This window comes from Acartia tonsa, chromosome 6 (assembly GCF_053477335.1).
Source record: "Acartia tonsa isolate MP-2025a chromosome 6, ASM5347733v1, whole genome shotgun sequence".
Taxonomy (NCBI): domain Eukaryota; kingdom Metazoa; phylum Arthropoda; class Copepoda; order Calanoida; family Acartiidae; genus Acartia; species Acartia tonsa.
Window position 1 is genome coordinate 34,400,543 of NC_137265.1, and position 20,338 is coordinate 34,420,880.

The 20,338-nt window shown below is 35.3% G+C and overlaps 1 protein-coding gene across 2 annotated transcripts in view; it reads left to right on the plus strand.

Moving 5' to 3' along the window:
• LOC145322471 (uncharacterized) overlaps window positions 1–20,338 on the plus strand; it is a 68,319-nt gene that overhangs the window by 26,486 nt on the left and 21,495 nt on the right. For both annotated transcript variants that reach the window (XM_080164476.1, XM_080164477.1), the window contains exons 27-30: window positions 320–395; window positions 804–866; window positions 11,477–11,556; window positions 11,900–11,941. In XM_080164476.1, the coding sequence (XP_080020602.1) occupies window positions 320–395; window positions 804–866; window positions 11,477–11,556; window positions 11,900–11,941 (261 nt within the window). The remainder of the gene's footprint in view (window positions 1–319; window positions 396–803; window positions 867–11,476; window positions 11,557–11,899; window positions 11,942–20,338) is intronic.

The following is a 20,338-nucleotide window of genomic DNA, read 5'->3' on the forward strand; positions in this document are numbered from 1 at the left end:
CCGGATATTGAAAATGGCCGGATATCCGGCCGGAAAACCGGCCAGACCGGATATCCGGCCCAACCCTAATACTGACCACTAATTCTTAAAACCCCTGCAGAGCTACTCAATATAACCTAACTTAACCTGACCTTAAGTGAACAAAAATCTGCCCCTTCCATATTTTCTATTTATTAAAAAATAAATAGGGGGTTCTGTGCTCAACAATGCACTTTGAGGGAAAACTCCTTATGATATGTTTTTCCTAAGACTCTAAAATTTTACTTCATCAGAGGCCGGGCGGTGGGTCTTTTTCCCTGTTCTAATTTTGAATGTTTAGGACGCTGCAAATGAGTCTGGAAATATGGCCTACACTGGTATGCTCGGCAAGAGTGGATTTTCTGATAAAAATAATAAGGAAAAGATATATTGTTTGAAATTTACAGGGAATCTTTGAAGTCCTTATTAACTTTTAAAATAGTTTTTCAATACTTAAAAGTAATGATACCATTTTATAATAGACAGACACGGCTATGAACTTATAATATAACAAGCTGAATGCTTTTCCTTTTCCTAATTATAAACCCTAATAGGATTACGTGATTTATGACATCTAAAAAAAAAACTTAACTCAAATTTTTCAAGGTAATTTAAAAAGTTCAATATTGAAACTAGTGTGTGTTTTTGCTTTTGATTTATATCAATAAAAAAACATACAATGAAATGGTTAATTTTGATAAGATAAAATGTTAGAGGCAAAATTGTTTGTCCTCAAAAAACATGTAAACTGAATCCAATTAGTAATATATCCTTTAAACCTGTGCAGATAGTGAAAAAGTTTGCAGCTCTACCTCCACCTGGCCACGAGCAATGGGATAATATTCCAGGTAAAAAAATTGTTTATTAGCATGTTACTGTTGCGCCATTGATGAACTTAATTATTATTGTTTATTTTCTCTTATATCATAGTTGAAAATCATTTTAAAATGTGAGCTGAATTTCAAAGAAGTGTAACAGTGTAACACCGTTATTCATTCCATTTACGTTGGACAAACCAACATACAACACTTGTAGGATTGTCATACTTCTAAAACAATTCGACATTACAAATATATAAAATAACGCTGCTGCTATAAAATTGTCTTCTATCATATTCACTAAATTTCAATGTAATAAGTAAATTGCTAGTTGTTCACAAAATAACTTGCTTTAATTTTAGAATTGTGCCTTTTCTAAAAGGAAGTTATAATAATAATTTATTTCGGAAAAACAGAAGAATACAATGATTACAATGGAAAATAGCCGTGTGGCTATACGGATAGAGTAAAAACACTGTGCGTGTTGTTAGTCCATCCGTTTACAAGAGTACTATTACAATTTACAGTTAAATTTATAAGTTATATTTAAAGTATAATTGCATCCATATATCATGCATCTACTGGTTGCCTATAGGGGATGTCGTGGTTGTGATAATATGTCAATATCACACCAATCACTGCTGTGATTATGGTCCATAGGACCGACATGCCATTTGGTTAGTCCACACACCGTGCTGTCCTTATCCTGAAAAAGGCGACGTGCACCAGATCCAAGCGTCAAAGAACACGGTGTGACCATATGACCGTTGGTTTCCCTTTGGTGGGTTGACGGGGGGGGGGGGGGGGGGGTTGGAGGCGGGGTTCCTAGTGAAATCGTTGGTTATGTTTGGCTCGGTCATTGTAGAAGTGACCGAGTCATGACCCACAGTGTCAATTAAAATTAATTTGATTAAAACTGTAAATTGTGTAGTGGTGATTCGATCTCTGAATTCAAGGCATCGTTAAGACATTTTTAAAATTATTAGAATATTGAAGTTTTTGTGGAGACTAAAGCAGAGAATGAAGAAAAAATTGACCTTGGGCTAGATTTTGTAAAACATATTTAAAGAATTGAAAAATATGTGTAGAAAAATTCGTTGAATTTCAATTTAACCTTTATCATTTCCAGGAATTTAGAATATTTTGGGTAGTATGATGATATTAATATTAGTATTGGGGTAGGGCAGGAAACGTGCAAATTGGGGAGGCTAAGGAACTTTGGGTGGCCAGTGAGGCTATTGTATACACACAAACACAAAAAACATACACATAAACGTAAACACACGCATTCGTTTTTTATACAACAATGTATTTGACGAGCATACGACCCATATGTTATAGGCATGCGTTGTTGTTGTTGCTAGCTTCCCGGGAAATCCGTCCCTAGCATCCCTTCCCCTTTATCCCTTTGACAACAAGACTTAATATTCACTAGAGGTGTCAGTGAGGTCAAAGAAGCCGAAAGTGTCGTCTTGAAAAATGGTTGACCCGGGTGGTAATATAAAAGGGGGTGGAGAAAAAATACCAACATTGGGGGAGGAAGCTGCCTTTGCGCAATTTGATTTTTGACCCGGCCGGTTTCTGTCTTTGTTTATTATTATTTAATATGAAAAATGGGGGTAAATTAGACCTATTTGTAAAGGCTTGCCGGGACATGTCACGTGACATGATTAATTCTATTTAATTGCGACTTTCTTGTTATCTAATCATTGCTCTTCCGGTGTTCATACGTTTACCATCAAGTTACGTTAATTTTAAATCTGCCGATAAGTTAAATAATAAGTTTTTCCGTCATGGTTGATCATAGCAACCTGCGACTGTTGATCGACGCTGCAGAGGAAGTTTTGGCTCCCTCTCCCGAACCCGATGTTGGCGGCCCCGTTCCCTTTGCGGTTCCAGAACCTCTGCCAGCTCCGCCGATAGTTTACTCAAGTGAAATTGCTGACTGGTATTATTTTGGGAAGGGCCTGCGCACTAGCTTCCGCGATGCATGCAGGTTAGCTTTTCGCGCAGGTCTGCAAGAGATTCCCAACCGCGAGTCGCTCAGACTTGTCGACGAAGGCATTCGGCTGCACCGCTTGTTAGGCGATGCAATGCCTACTGTCGACCGCTCGCGTGAAGACAACCAGCATGAGTTGTCGGTCCTCGAGGCTCAGTGCAATGATTACAAGGAGGCGGTCTTAATGGCTACCTCTGCGTATGATATTGTGCTGGACCTCGAGTCGACCATTGAGATCAGTGACAGCGAGCCCGGCCTAGATGGCCAGTATGATGACTGGTCCATGGATTCCGGGTCAGAGGCTGGGTCCGCCGGAGCTAGGTCCGATGTTGGCGAAGCTGGAGACGATGCCGCTGGAGACGACGCCGACTCCCGTGCTGAATCCGAGAATTCCGACGGCCCCACCTTCGAGGAGGATTCCGAGTCAGAACACGAGGAGCGACGCGAGCCAAGCGTCGAGATTCTGGATTAGTTTATTTAACATATTAAAGCAAATAAATATATATATTCACCATCCTATTATGTAACAGAATGATTAAACTAATTTGAATACTCCTATATAAATAATAATAAAACGAACAATGATATTAATAAAGACTCATTCGGCTAAAAACTAGTCATCCAAAATATTTGTCTTTTTTGGTTAGATAGATCCAAAGCTATTCTATAATTATACTTAGTCCACTGTTATTAAGTGTTTTAGCACCATGAGAAATTCGATTTAATAATTATTAAATTATGGATTGTTTACGTCTGCGACTAAATGAAATTGTTGAACTTAACTTGTTGGATAGATAGATCTAAAGCTGCTCTATAATTAAACTAATTCGTTTGAAAAAAGAAGAGAAAATTTTTGTTTGCTGTTACTAAGTATTTAAATCGGCTGAGTGAGCTTTGACATTACTTAATCTGTTCGATAAAATATAAAGTGTTTGCGTAAAAAAAAACTTTTAATTGGTAAAAGTGTCGCTGCCGTTAGCAATTTATGAACTGCGGCCTAAGAGTTTAAATAAACTTAACTTGTTAGATAGATATATCCAAAGCTGCTCTATAGTTAATTAATCTTGTTCGTTTGAAAAAAGAAGAGAAAATTTTGTTTGCTGTTAATAAGTATTTAATTCGGCTGAGTAAACTTTGGCGTTACTTAATCTATTCGACAAAATATAAGGTGTTTGCATAAACAACTTTAAGTTTAATTATATAAGAGCGTCGCTGCCGCTAATTTATGAACTGAAGCCTAAGTGTTTAGATAAACTGTGTAATATATGAGGTAATTGCGATTGCGTCAATTTCCACTGTGTAGATTTAATTTAAATTAAGAAAAAAAAAGTACACACATATCTATATGATGTCAGTTAATTTTCCATAACAATGCTATTGCTAGACCTTGTAATTATAATTTACAACTAAAAATTAAAATGAAGAATTATATATGCTAAAATTGCGTAGCCATTTTCCTATCTTAATAGTAAATGCAAGAACACTTTCCTGTTAAATTCGTTCTTGTTATCTACGGATTTGATTTCAGCTGGTAAATTGTTCCAGATTACTGGAAATCGGTAGAGCGGTAATGCTTTCAAATAAGAACGGTTTGTAAATTGAACATGATAATCGTTATCGTTCCTTAACTCTCTATTTCTGATTTCTCTATTTAGTTTCCAGGTATTGTCAAAAGTTGCTGGTACCTTTTTGTTTTTATAAAGGTACATGAATCTGGCAGTGTTATATAGTATTAATTTCTTGAAAGGGAGTATTTGCAAGTCAATAAATAGATCCTTAGTATGAGCCCTATTCTCTTTTCTGCATATTATTCTTACTGCCTTTTTTTGTAGATTCATAATAGGTTTAATATAACTTTCTGGAATTCCTACAAATAATGGGGAACAATAGTCTAATAAAGATTTCAAGTATGCGTTATATATTAAAATTAAATGGCGTTTGTGTAATAAGTTTTTCATCATTTTCATTGAGAATATAATTTTACTTATCCTAATCCTTAAGTTGTCGAGGTGATATTTATAAGTCAGCTTATTATCAATTAATATTCCAAGGTGTCTACAAAATTTTTCATTTTCATTCGGGGTTAATGTTAATTTGGTAATTTTTTCAGGGGAATTTTGCCCTTCATCATTCATATCAAAATAAACCGGGAATTCATTTAAAAGACCTAGGTCTATATTAGTTAAAAAACGATCATTTCTGGGAAGTCCAAAGATTAATATTTTAGTTTTTTTCGGGTGGAGGAGGAGTTTATTCTTACTGTACCAAGCTAATAATTTAGGTAATTCTGTGTTCGCTAAATTAATAAGATTCGTTAAGTTATCGCTTTCTAAAAATGCACAATTATCATCTGCAAATAAATAGCTTAATAATGTTTCCGAGCATGCATTAATATCGTTTATATAAATTAAGAAGAGCAAAACGCCCAATATTGACCCCTGTAAAACTCCCCAATCAATCGTTACCGTATTATTTGAATTTATTCCTTTGTAAAAAACTTTTTGGCGTCTGTCCTTAAAGTAGCTCTCGAACCATTTTAGTGCATGTCCTCTAACCCCCAGATTTTCAAGTTTTTTTAAAAGAATACTACGATCTAACATATCAAAACATTTTCTTACATCTAGAAGAACCACCATGGCGATTCTCCCAGATGCAAGACACGTTGTGATTTTGTTGACTAGATGTAAAATGGCATAAGTTGACCTGCCTGGTCGGAATCCATACTGTAATCTATTAAAGAATCTTTGTTGTTGTAGAAAGTCCATTAATTGTATATATACACATTTTTCTTGAATTTTTGAAAAACTATTTATTAATGAGACACCTCGATAGTTATCGAGTAAGAAAAATGGTCCGCTCTTATGGATTAATATAGTCCTTGTGACCTTTTGCTTATCAGGCATCTTGCCTGTTTCAAAGCTAAGGTTTATTATATGCAAAAGTGGTCTAATTATAGTTATTCTTACAAAGTTGACTAGATATATACTGACATCATTGTCATCAGAGCTTTTTTTATGCTTCATGTTTCCTATTAGTTCTAATAAAAACCTTTCGGTTATTGGTCTTATAAAAAAACTATTTTCCGACGGGGGAGGTAGGTAATTATGGAAAGTGCTACTATTAATTTTGGGTAGCAGTGGAGTGAGATTACGACCAATATTCGCTAGGTATTCATTAAACTTGTTTGCTATTTCAATGTCCTTATAAATTTTAGTACCCTCGGTTTCAATGTATTCTATCCGTGTATCCTTCTTACTGGTCCCCATTGTATCCTTTAATACGTCCCAAAGTTTTTTAGAATTTCCACCCGCATCAAGTATTCTTTCTCTATAGTGTAACTTTTTTGCCTTCCTATTAGCCCTGTTGAAATTGTTCCTATAACTTCTATATCTTTCTGCGTCTTCTAATGAATTTTTACTTGCTAAAAATAGTTGTCTTTTTTTCAACCTACACTTTCTTAACTCTTTGTCCATATGTTGGTTTATCGGTGTGTTGCGCTCTCTGTTGTTAACTGGTTTTAAAGGAATGTTTTTATTCATTATACTCAAAAATTTTTCAATAAATATTGTGTATGCTCTGTCTACGTCTGTCTTTTCATTCATCACTTCTCTCCAGTCCGTAATCGCTAGCTCTGTCCTAAATTTTTCTAGATTTTCAATATTGAAAGTTCTTTTTGAGTGAGAAGAAGATTTATGCGAATTATTTGGAGGGTTTTTTAGTTGAATTAAGTTTACTAACATATAGTGATCTGAAATATTGGTTGGTATTATTCCGCATAAATCTACTTTTCCTATGATGTCTTTGCAAGCTATATTATCAATTAATGAAAAGGTATTATTTGTTACCCTAGTGGCCTTACTTATTGTTGGGATAAATGCATTTGATATTAAGCTATTAAATAATGAACTGGCTTCGGAATTGGGTTGGTTTAATTTAAAAAGGTTTACATTAAAATCCGAAAATATAATTATTGGTATATTATTATTACTCAAAGAGTCTAAATGTGCTTCAAGTATTTCCAGAAAATCGTTAATGGCTGCATTCCTAGTTATGCCTGGTGTATTTGGGGGACGGTAAATATTGAGTAATATAAATTTCTGATTACTTATAGTGATGTTTAAGGTTATGCATTCATATATTCGGTCTCTAAAAAATTCTTCATCGTTCATTACTGTAACAGCTATGCCCTTACTTATTAGAAATCCTACTCCTCCTCCACTTCCTAATGTCCTATTTTTCTTAAAATATTGATATCCGTTAAATGTTAGGTCTACCGAGTGCCATATTTCTTGCATTGCTAAAATATTTACTTTAGACTTCCCTGAGTTTAAGTTATCTATAAATAATGAAATGTCATTATACTTGCTCAAGATGGACTGAATATTAATAGAAAAAGTAGACAAATATTTTGTGTTTGTGGAATTCATAAAGTCTTTAATAGATTCTTCGCTATAATAATCGCATGAAGGTAAATTAAAATCCTCGACAAATTCTAAGTAATTGTTGCCGTAAAGAACTTGACATTTCAAATCTAATCTTAAGTCTTCATTAAGTTCAAGAATGCTCCTATCAATTAATTGATGTATGTTTGCTACGTTATTATCGTCGACATTAATGGCCCTAACCTCGGCACGAACCGTTTCTCTCAATACATTAATATCATCATCATTATTGTTATTATTAGCTACTATTTCATCCTCCATCAAATTGTAATGTCTTAAATCTTATTTCGATATCGAATTTGCTACACACCTTAATATTATTGACACCGTGGCCGACCCAACATGTTTCACAGTTGGTCCGCCCCCTCCCCCTCCCATCCGCCCCCGGTCCCCCCCCCAAGGGAACCACTCTGGGTCTGGTAAAATGGTCAAATTGCATCTCAGTCTCCTCGGACTCTACCCTCCCCCCCCCCCCAAGCTGAGTGTGTTCCCCTCTTTCAATCAAAGATTTTTAAAGTTTTAAATTATCCGCTTAGGTACCTAATATATTGGATACAGTCATAATTAATATTATCATATGAAAAAGAAAAATAAACATAGACAATTTAAATCATATCAAATAGACGTATTGCAAAAAGGAGTATATCAGTTTAGATTATAAAGATTTAGAGTATTGCTGGGTTTCAAAAACTACGTAATTAAAAGCAAAAAAAGAGAAAAAGAAAAATATGTTCGAGTAAATATTTTTATATCAATTAAAACTTAGACATTATACGATTTAGCAAGATAACAAAATGCAAATCAATACAATAATTATGTCGGCCAAAATTATTCGATTATATAAAGATAAGAGATCACTATATGATTTAATAAAATACTATTTAATAAATTGATTATGCCGGACAGAAAGTAGTACGATTTGTAAAAAGAAAAGAAAAGAAAAGCGTGAAAAAATATTACTTATTTGCTGGGGTGTATGTAAACAGTGTAAATCATTAGCTCTTAATTCGCTAGAGGCAAAAGAAGTGCCAGTGCAACTAAATATTATAGACGTAAATATTAACACCCTTTTGTTAGCTAGACTTTTGCAAAGTATGCGATATAAATTAATATTCATTATGTCAACCGTTCATAATAAGAAGATGGAACAAATATTACTGAGTTACATTTAAGTGATATACATTATTGAATACTATAGTTACTAAAGAAACTATGTTATATTTAAGTAAAAACTTGCCGATTGGACCTGCTTGATTATATGGGCCGCAGGTGGACCTAACTCGCCGCAGGTGGCCTAGTGTTCATATGACATGATGCTGCCATGATCGAAACTTGCCGCGGGTGGCCTGGTGTCCTTAGTTTATGATTTATAATTTATAATACCCGCATTACTGATCCGCGGGTGGATATGACTTGCCGCGGGTGGCCTAATGTTATAGGAATTTACCCGCATTTATTTTAACTTAACTTAGCACCAAATGCATGATAATAAAATAGCCGGGTGCTGTTATTTTTAACCGCGGGTGGTTTAATGAGTAGTAACCTGTTAATAAACCGCGGGTGGTTAGTCAGGTATGTATGTGACCTGTTAATAAACCGCGGGTGGTTAGTCAGGTATATAAGTGACCTGTTAGTAAAACCGCGGGTGGTTAATCAGGTAATGCATCGCAGTTCCAACTGTTAGTGAACCGCGAGTGGTTAATCAGTTACCGGTGGTCTGCTGTGAGCTGCGGCATGTTCGCGGCTTCCGCTGCTTCTTCGGTTCCTCGTCTTCGATGGCCTCTGTCGAGGTGTCATTGATCGCTGTATCGGTGGACGGGGATACATTCCTGGAGGTGTTTCTAGTATTCTCTGCAGAGGAAGCTCTCGAATCCTTTTTCTTCTTTAGGTCGGACATTTCACTCTCGATGAGGGTGAGAGCTATCTCACTCACCATAGCATTGTCTACCATCTTGTCCGATAAGCTAGCCGTGTCCGCATTTATCTTCTCCTTCGTCTCGTTGATTCTTTGCTTCAATGGTCCACCCTGTGGTAACTGACGTATAATTGAGTCCTCTGCATCCAGCGTAATTTCTGGGGGTAATATTCCGAATCTGTTCTGAAGGGGAGTGTTGAATTTCAGCTGCTTCACGGCTGGGCTTCTGTTGTTTTCATCGAACAGTTTGAGCGGTGTGAACGCATGCTTCCTCTTCTTATTAGCCGCCGTTGCTTTCTTGCTGTTGTCTGTATCCTCGATATTTGTCACTCCATCTATGATGACTTCTTCAGTTAGGTCGTCTTCCTCATCCATTAGCAGGGGGTTCTGTTTCGTTGGGTTCAGCATATCAAGCAGGTGCCTTTCATTAGAACGACCGTTAATGTAGGCTGGCTGTGCAAAAGGGCTCTGTTTGTTCTTGGATCTTATCCACTTCTTCTCATCGATCACCGGGGAGATAAGCTCCTTAAGTGTGCGACCGTATGGGTTCTGAACGGTAAAAAATTGTTGCTGTTTGTTTCTGAGGCTGAATACGATGCGTTGACCTCTCAGGTATGCTCGGTGTACCTCATTGTGACGGCAGAGCCAGGACAGTACATCTCTGTCAAGGGCAGTGGTATCTATACCTATCCTGCATGGATAGAGCTTCCCAGACCTGACTGACTCTGCATATGATTTGCTGGTGGAGAGGTTCTGCTCGTTAAGGCCGTCCACATGAGCTCTCTTGTGCTTCAGGATTGCGTCCAGGTAGTATCTTGAGCGTAGTCGTATTATGAAATTGCGTGGAGCTGTTGTGTCCCTGTTATTGCCTAATGGGTGGCCGTATTCTATGCATTGCATCCAGGAATCAGGGACTTCATCTAGTTCTCCGTGCTTGTTAGCATCGATAAGGCAAGGTTTCAGCAGTTTATCAAAAATATGTTGCACTAGCGGCTGGCCAGATGTTGAATAGTCTGCGTAGTTGTGAACCTTGATCGAAAAAGATCGGTCCCTCCGTTCGCGTTCGTTGATCTGGAGGATCTGTAGGGTGGAGAGTTGCTCTAATTTCTCCACTCTATTGTCGTAGTGGATAATCATTTCATCTACCTTGGACTTCAGTGCTAAATCGGACTTTTGGATTGAGCTCTTCAGGTTGTCGATGCTGTCCTGGATTGCTTGGATCTTCTCCTGATTGTCTCCGCCTCCTTGCTTGAATAATTCCAGGTCATCTTCAATCTTCTTGATTCTATCGAGCTGGTCTGAGGTGTTAAAGTTGTTTTCACCTTTCATAATCTTCGATAGGATGTTGACGAGCACTGTGGCTCCAATATTGCCATTGGAGCGGTTGGCATATTGGAAAACTATGTCCTTAATTTTGTCACTTGACTCCGATTCCGCCATTTCGGTGATTGGTTCTGAAAGATAATTGAGATTATGTAAAAAATGGTCAATTTAATTTATTTTCACTTTAATTATAAAATAGAATATACAAAAATTGGCCTGTAGCTTGTGAAATTCACTTGTGTGTTTATCGGTAGTATTTAAACTAATGCACTTTATCTTAGTGCACGTGTTCACTTGGTGCACGTGTTCACAATTTTTCGTTCTTATTGTTTAATTGACCAATCACCAGGCTGGAGTTGTCACGTGATTTATTGTTCACTATGGTTGGCTGGACCTATAGCCAATAGTTATCTAGCTTTATGTATCACGTGGCTGTATCTGTTATCCTATTGGTCTGCGATGTATGGTGCTGGCAGGCAAGCTAGGTAAATGTACGGTGAGTACAATTAGGTGCGGTTTGCGGTAAGTTAAGAAAGGGGGTGATTCACGTTCAGCTATATTGGGGGGGTGATGGGGAAGAAAGTAGATTTACGTGGACACTAAAATATGTGTGACCATCACCGATGGAATGCTGAACTGAACTTCAACGCAGCTTTATATAATTGGGATCTAAATATAGTTATGTGTTATTTTGCAAAATACTTCAGTACATTAATGAAACCATTGGTTTTTTAATGGATATAGAATACGTGGATAGTGTGTCAGTTAAATTTTTTATCGTCAATTTAGATTGCTTAAACAATATTTTAGTAGATACTTTTCTCCGATGTCAGGGGAGGGGATGAGGTAATGACATAAAGAGTGATTGTTGTATCGTTATGTTAGCCAGCTTGGAGAAATATTTTTTCAAGGTATACGAGAATCTCTCTCAATATCCACGTATTCTATATCTACTATTTAGGATGTGAAAATATGCACGAGGAAAGTATAGAGGAGCAGCCCATAATCCAAGGAATTGATAACAGTATTGCACATATCAAGGTATAGTTTAATCTGTCTGTATGTCGTGCTCTTGTCACGTCACATGTCTGGCATTGTTTATTGGTAGACTTGAGAGTCTTTAGTTTAATTCTTTTATTGAATGTTTATGCTGTATATTTTGTTGATATAAATAAGAAATCTTTATAACATCCGTAATAGTGAAGCTCTAAAAATGTTAAGCTTAAGAGACAGAAAAAAAAACATTTTCAGGTATCAAATTGATGGCAATATTTTAACATAAACCTAAATTACGGACGGACGGACGGATTGGACCTCATTGTAGAGCTTAACTTTTAATAATATAAATAGATTGACAACGGAATTACAATAAATTACTTTTTAGGCTGTTGGACAGGACTTCAAGGCAAACAAGTTTGGTGTAAAGGTAAGTTTTGTTGATGATTAATATTATTATTTAATCTAATATATCAGTTCTAGTTGCATATTTTATAACCATATATCATGATTGATAGAACAATGATGACAACATCAATAAAGGCTAAAAAATCAGAAAGACAAATAAACATTGACATAAATAAAGTTTCAACAATATCTAAAAGTCTAAACATAAAATTCGTGTAAATCTATCCAAACAAGGATGACAACATGAATTGATTATAAAGATGCTTCGCTCATAACATTGTACTTTGTTGTCCTATTATTTTGTATACTTTGTATCAGTATTTCAAAAATTAGATCTATCGGATAATTATTTCATACGAAATCTTGTTGTTAAAAAAGTTAAAAATCAGCTTGTTTAAAAAGGATGTACGGACATTCTAGTAACTATTATAGAGTATCTATGCTTTCAATATGATACCTAACTACTACAGAAATCACCTGGCAAAGTTTGATATCGTTTGGAAAATTTTAACATGCCTTAATTAACGAAAAATGCAAGGGGGGGGGGAAGTTTTGACACATTTGCGTAAACAGGGAGTATAGGCTTTATCTTTGGACTTAGAGGATAGGTTATTAGAGATAAAATCATCCTTATATAATGAATTTTCCCAAGTTTTAAGATTTTTTGGATAGGCCTCCAGGTTCCGGAGCTCCAGGCCTCCAGGTGGTTTCTGGACAGGTTAAAAAAATAAAAATTTCTTATTTGAAGAGTTAGAGGTGAGTTTATAAAACAAAATAAGCTTCTTTTAATATATTATTTACATATTTATAGAAAAAATTACAATAGGCCTCCAGGTTCAGGTGCTGCGGGCCTCCAGGTGGACTCTGGACAGGTAAAAAATTAAAATTTCTTATTTGAAGAGTTAGAGGTGAGTTTATAAAACAAAATAAGCTTCTTTTAATATTTTATTTACATATTTAAAGAAAAAATTACAATCGGCCTCCAAGTTCAGGTGCTGCAGGCCTCCAGGTGGCCTCTGGACAGGTAAAAAATTAAAATTTCTTATTTGAAGAGTTAGAGGTGAGTTTATAAAACAAAATAAGCTTCTTTTAATATATTATTTACATATTTAAAGAAAAAATTACAATCGGCCTCCAGGTTCAGGTGCTGCAGGCTTCCAGGTGGCCTCTGGACAGGTAAAAAATTAAAATTTCTTATTTGAAGAGTTAGAGGTGAGTTTATAAAACAAAATAAGCTTCTTTTAATATATTATTTACATATTTAAAGAATAAATTACAATCGGCCTCCAGGTTCAGGTGCTGCAGGCTTCCAGGTGGCCTCTGGACAGGTAAAAAATTAAAATTTCTTATTTGAAGAGTTAGAGGTGAGTTTATAAAACAAAATAAGCTTCTTTTAATATATTATTTACATATTTAAAGAATAAATTACAATCGGCCTCCAGGTTCAGGTGCTGCAGGCCTCCAGGTGGCCTCTGGACAGGTAAAAAATAAAATTTCTTATTTGAAGAGTTAGAGGTGAGTTTATAAAACAAAATAAGCTTCTTTTAATATATTATTTACATATTTAAAGAAAAAATTACAATCGGCCTCCAGGTGGCCTCTGGACAGGTAAAAAATTAAAATTTCTTATTTGAAGAGCTAGAGGTAAGTTTATAAAACAACATAAGCGTATTTTTAGATGTTATTTACACATTTGAAGAAAAAAATACAATCGGCCTCCAGGTTCAGGTGCTGCAGGCCTCCAGGTGGCCTCTCGACAGGTAAAAAATTAAAATTTCTTATTTGAAGAGCTAGAGGTAAGTTTATAAAACAATATATGCGTATTTTTAAATGTTATTTGCATATTAAAAGAAAAAATTACCATCAGCCTCCAGGTTCAGGTGCTGCAGGCCTCCAGGTGGCCTCTGGACAGGTAGAAAATTAAAATTTCTTATTTGAAGAGCTATAGGTAAATTTATAAAACAATATAAGCTTCTTTTAATATATTTTTTACATATTTAAAGAAAAAATTACAATCGGCCTCCAGGTTCAGGTGCTGCAGGCCTCCAGGTGGTCTTTGGACAGGTAAAAAGTATAAATTTCTTATTTGAAGAGCTAGAGATAAGTTTATAAAACAATATAAGCGTATTTTTAGATGTTATTTGCATAATTGAAGAAAAAATTACCACCATTATCCAGGTTCAGGTACTGAAGGCCTCCAGGTGGTCTCGGGACAGGTAAAAAATTAAATTTTCTTATTTCAACAGTTAGAGGTAAATTTGTTAAACAAAATAAGCTCAACTTTGGATGTTTTTTTGTACATATTAAGAAAAAAATGAAATGGGCCTCCAGGTTCAGGTGCTGCATGCCTCCAGGTGGTCTCTGGACAGGTTAAAAATCAAATTTCTTACTTGAAGAGTTATGGGTTAACTTATAAACAACTTATGCATATTTTTTTAATGTTATCTTCATATTATAAGACAAAATTACAATTGGACTCCAGGTTCAGGTGCTGATGGCCTACAGGTGGACTTGGGAGATGTAAAAAATCTAAATTTCTTTCAACTTTCAACTATTCAGGTAAACTTACCTCTACCTGTTCAAATAAGAAATTTTAGTTTTTTACATGTGCTGAGACCACCTGGAGGCCTGCAGCACTTGAACCTGAAGGCCGATTGTAATTACTTCTTCAAATGTGTAAATAACATTTAAAAATACGCTTATATTGTTTTATAAACTTACCTCTAGTTCTTCAAATAAGAAATTTTGATTTTTCACCTGTCCAGAGGCCACCTGGAGGCCTGCAGCACCTGAACCTGGAGGCCGTAGTAATTTTTTCTTTAAATATGTAAAAATTAAATATATTAAAAGAAGCTTATATTGTTTTATAAATTTACCTCTAGCTCTTCGAATAAGAAATTTTAATTTTCTACCTGTCCAGAGGCCACCTGGAGGCCTGCAGCACCTGAACTTGGAGGCTGATGGTAATTTTTTCTTTTAATATGAAAATAACATTTAAAAATACGCATATATTGTTTTATAAACTTACCTCTAGCTCTTCAAATAAGAAATTTTAATTTTTTACCTGTCGAGAGGCCACCTGGAGGCCTGCAGCACCTGAACCTGGAGACCGATTGTATTTTATTCTTCAAATGTGTAAATAACATCTAAAAATACGCTTATGTTGTTTTATAAACTTACCTCTAGCTCTTCAAATAAGAAATTTTATTTTTTTAACTGTCCAGAGTCCACCTGGAGGCCTGCAGCACCTGAACTTGGAGGCCGATTGTAACTTTTTCTTTAAATATGTAAATAATATATTAAAAGAAGATTATTTTGTTTTATAAACTCACCTCTAACTCTTCAAATAAGAAATTTTAATTTTAACCTGTCCAGAGGCCACCTGGAGGCCTGCAGCACCTGAACCTGGAGGCCGATTGTAATTTTTTCTTTAAATATGTAAATAATATATTAAAAGAAGCTTATTTTGTTTTATAAACTCACCTCTAACTCTTCAAATAAGAAATTTTAATTTTTACCTGTCCAGAGGCCACCTGGAGGCCTGCAGCACCTGAACCTGGAGGCCGATTGTAATTTTTTCTTTAAATATTTAAAAAATATATTAAAAGAAGCTTATTTTCTTTTATAAACTCACCTCTAACTCTTCAAATAAGAAATTTTAATTTTTACCTGTCCAGAGGCCACCTGGAGGCCTGCAGCACCTGAACCTGGAGGCCGATTGTAATTTTTTCTTTAAATATGTAAATAATATATTAAAAGAAGCTTATTTTGTTTTTTAAACTCACCTCTAACTCTTCAAATAAGAAATTTTAATTTTTACCTGTCCAGAGGCCACCTGGAGGCCTGCAGCACCTGAACCTGGAGGCCGATTGTAATTTTTTCTTTAAATATGTAAAAAATATATTAAAAGAAGCGTATTTTCTTTTATAAACTCACCTCTAACTCTTCAAATAAGAAATTTTAATTTTTACCTGCCCAGAGGCCACCTGGAGGCCTGCAGCACCTGAACCTGGAGGCCGATTGTAATTTTTTCTTTAAATATGTAAATAATATATTAAAAGAAGCTTATTTTGTTTTATAAACTCACCTCTAACTCTTCAAATAAGAAATTTTTATTTTTTTTACCTGTCCAGAAACCACCTGGAGGCCTGGAGATCCGGAACCTGGAGGCCTATCCAAAAAATCTTAAAACTTGGGAAAATTCATTATATAAGGATGATTTTATCTCTAATAACCTATCCTCTAAGTCCAAAGATAAAGCCTATACTCCCTGTTTACGCAAATGTGTCAAAACTTCCCCCCCCCTTCGTTCCGGACGGACGGACGTACGGAAATTATAGAAAAGCTTCGATTTTAAAAATTACTTTGATAGGTAGGACCAAATACTTAAACAATACACGCATAATAATATTAACTGCAGTTTAAGACTTGATAAAAATGACGTCAACCTTGCTGTCATGAAACTCATTTATTGGTCAGTTTGAGGGTGGAAGGGTGGAATCTTTAATTTAGCCTGCTGCGTGTTTCACTTTATTAAAGAACATGAAAATCTGGTGTAAGATCCAAGTGATAATATAACCATTGCGAGACGCTACTTTTGTAATAATCTGCTTAAGAAAAAAAATTAGGGACAACATTTGATAATTATCCGTTGTCTTATCCCCATTTCCCTTGCCTTCAATAATTTAAAATATTAGAGGGGGGGGGGTTACAAAATCTCTGCCTTTGTCATCTCCCTCCATATTTTTCCCAAACCTTCTTAATCTCGAAGGAAGGGCGGTGTGTTAGTTAGATTCGTGTTACTAACAGACACTGATAATAGGAAAAATAATTCTGTAAATAATTGTAAGATTTAATGAACATGCTTCGAATAATTTTGAAAATTTTCCAAGTCAGGGATAGGACATTAAAGTTATGTATTCTCCCCTTTAATTTATATTTGCGAATTTATAGTATCTTGTAAATATTTTGATCAGTAAGGGGGGGGGGGGGATTCGTTGGTAAATTATTCTGGTACCCAAATTCTATCATTTTCTATAGGAGTAAACTAGCAGTGTCAAAACTTTGCAACTAATAAGTTTAACATACAGAAGTGATTAGCTATATTTTATCATCTTTTGGAATATAGGTACATATATTTATCTTCCATTACCTTATCCCTTAAGATCGTTAAGTTTTGTTACAAATACATACAACGCACGTAAGAAAATTAAAATCTTAGTTTTTAAATTTTATTTTAGTGTATCTGTTCCTATCCAGTTACTCCATTCTACTTTCTTTAAGGAAGGGGTTTCCCTCACATTACCCTCCCCCCCCCCCCCCCCTCCTCTAATATTGTCTTGGATTACCTCACCTGTGTTAGTTACTCTCCTTTTTTACAATAGATTTGTCTTATATCACCCCCCCCCCCCTTTCTCCCCAAGATGATTTTATCAATCTCCCTTTACACATTTCCCTCTTAATGCTTTAGTGCATGCATACCCCTTTTTCCCCCACTTCCCTAATACCCACGTCGTCATGAGACTACGAGTTGAATGTCGCACCCACACCTCTATTTTTACCTTCCCCTTTCCTTCTCCTACTTTAAATACATACTGAATGAAAAACTCTCTCCCCCATCCCCCCTCACTCGTCTTTTGGACAGTAATATGTATTCTGCAAAAAAATTGCAGAGAACATTTTACTGTAAAGTGATTAATCGTTCGCTAATTGTGATCGGCTTTATCTTCGAAATGACTAAAGATGTAAAATGTATGCCCCAATTAAGATCACAATAAGCCCCTAATTGAAACAAAACACAATCTAAGGGGAAGCTTTACATGGGTCCATAGATTGCATGGCTGTAGGCTATTTCAATGCCATATATGTTAAAGATGCATCCGCTGTTTGGTAAAAATGTAATGTGTTTCAAATAAGATGGCTTAATTACACTTATCCAATTTCCCTTCTCTTGCTTTTAGATTTAAGAATACTGAACCCTGTTTCTGCCCTCCCACCCCTCTCTTATTGTACCCACGTTCCTTTTTGTGCAACTTTTACTCTCACTCAATAAAACTAAACTTCCTTCTTATGCCTTCCACTTTTCCTCCAATTTCCTCCATTTCTTTTCCTTAATTCATACACTCATCCCCCACTCTCTATCTCTCTTTCTATTAAGTCTTATAAAAATATTTCACATTGCCTTTCCCATATTTATTTTTCTCGCTCTACTTATCTTCCCCCCCCCCCCCCCCCCTGCAAGATATCAATATTTATTAACTCACTTTGTAATTTTCAAATGTTACATCCTAAGAAAATACAATAAAGCTAAAGGAAGGTTCAATGGATTTATTCTTATTATTATTTAACCCTGTGATAATTTACTTCCACTTAAACAGTAAATCCACCTTCCTTACCCACCTCCCCCTCTCTGTTTATCTTTACTGCTAAATTTTAACCTTTCCTTTCGCTTTCTGCCTGCCCTTACTTACCCTTAATGATTACCCATTCCATTTTTCTCCTCCTCCAAATTCCAAAAGGGTAAAATTTCCCAATCAAATTAAGACTTGGGGACAAAGGGTGTTCTTTTCAGTATAGGTAATCAACTTTCAAGTATAAAAAAGATGGGGGTATATATAAAAAAGTGGGATAAAAATACTAAGGGTTTATGTTGAAAAGAGATGGGGTGCTAAGGATCTGTAGTTTTCTGAAAGAGAAAGGTATGACGGGTGTGGGTATCTTATACCCCCTCCCTCATCATTTTCCAACACCCAAAAAGTACTCGTTCGTGATTTTTAAGCATAACAGGGAAAGCAAGATACAAAAGATAATAATAAGACAACTTAATGACTAAGTTATAGATTAACAAAAATTTACTCATGCCATGTCTAACATTGCTGCAATTCCCGACCAATACAAAAACCCCTAGTGTTTAACTTTTAAAGTTGTAGTTGCACGAAATGCATCTAAACTTGAATTTAGTGAACTGCAGATTTTTTTCCTGTTCAATGGTTTAACTTTAAACTTTATTTATATGGCATATATCTAAAAGAATTTCAATTTTTTAGTTTTTAAGATATCAAGATTTCAAAATCGTGCTCTTGTGATATATATGCAATTTATATAGCTAGCTTATTTTACAAAAACAGCATAACGACTAATTTAGTGATGTCTAATTGTTTGTTATTTATTATAATACAATATTATTCGTATATGTTTGATGATATATTTTTAACTTAAACTTGAAATCATTTTTCTAAAATGCACTTCATGCAACTATCCCTTCAGCTAGTCCGCTAGTCGAATGTAAAGCACAAATGTCACTTCACAATAAGCCCCTAATTGAAACAAAACACAATCTAAGGGGAAGCTTTACATGGGTCCATAGATTGCATGGCTGTAGGCTATTTCAATGCCATATATGTTAAAGATGCATCCGCTGTTTGGTAAAAATGTAATGTGTTTCAAATAAGATGGCTTAATTACACTTATCCAATTTCCCTTCTCTTGCTTTTAGATTTAAGAATACTGAACCCTGTTTCTGCCCTCCCACCCCTCTCTTATTGTACCCACGTTCCTTTTTGTGCAACTTTTACTCTCACTCAATAAAACTAAACTTCCTTCTTATGCCTTCCACTTTTCCTCCAATTTCCTCCATTTCTTTTCCTTAATTCATACACTCATCCCCCACTCTCTATCTCTCTTTCTATTAAGTCTTATAAAAATATTTCACATTGCCTTTCCCATATTTATTTTTCTCGCTCTACTTATCTTCCCCCCCCCCCCCCCCTGCAAGATATCAATATTTATTAACTCACTTTGTAATTTTCAAATGTTACATCCTAAGAAAATACAATAAAGCTAAAGGAAGGTTCAATGGATTTATTCTTATTATTATTTAACCCTGTGATAATTTACTTCCACTTAAACAGTAAATCCACCTTCCTTACCCACCTCCCCCTCTCTGTTTATCTTTACTGCTAAATTTTAACCTTTCCTTTCGCTTTCTGCCTGCCCTTACTTACCCTTAATGATTACCCATTCCATTTTTCTCCTCCTCCAAATTCCAAAAGGGTAAAATTTCCCAATCAAATTAAGACTTGGGGACAAAGGGTGTTCTTTTCAGTATAGGTAATCAACTTTCAAGTATAAAAAAGATGGGGGTATATATAAAAAAGTGGGATAAAAATACTAAGGGTTTATGTTGAAAAGAGATGGGGTGCTAAGGATCTGTAGTTTTCTGAAAGAGAAAGGTATGACAGGTGTGGGTATCTTATACCCCCTCCCTCATCATTTTCCAACACCCAAAAAGTACTCGTTCGTGATTTTTAAGCATAACAGGGAAAGCAAGATACAAAAGATAATAATAAGACAACTTAATGACTAAGTTATAGATTAACAAAAATTTACTCATGCCATGTCTAACATTGCTGCAATTCCC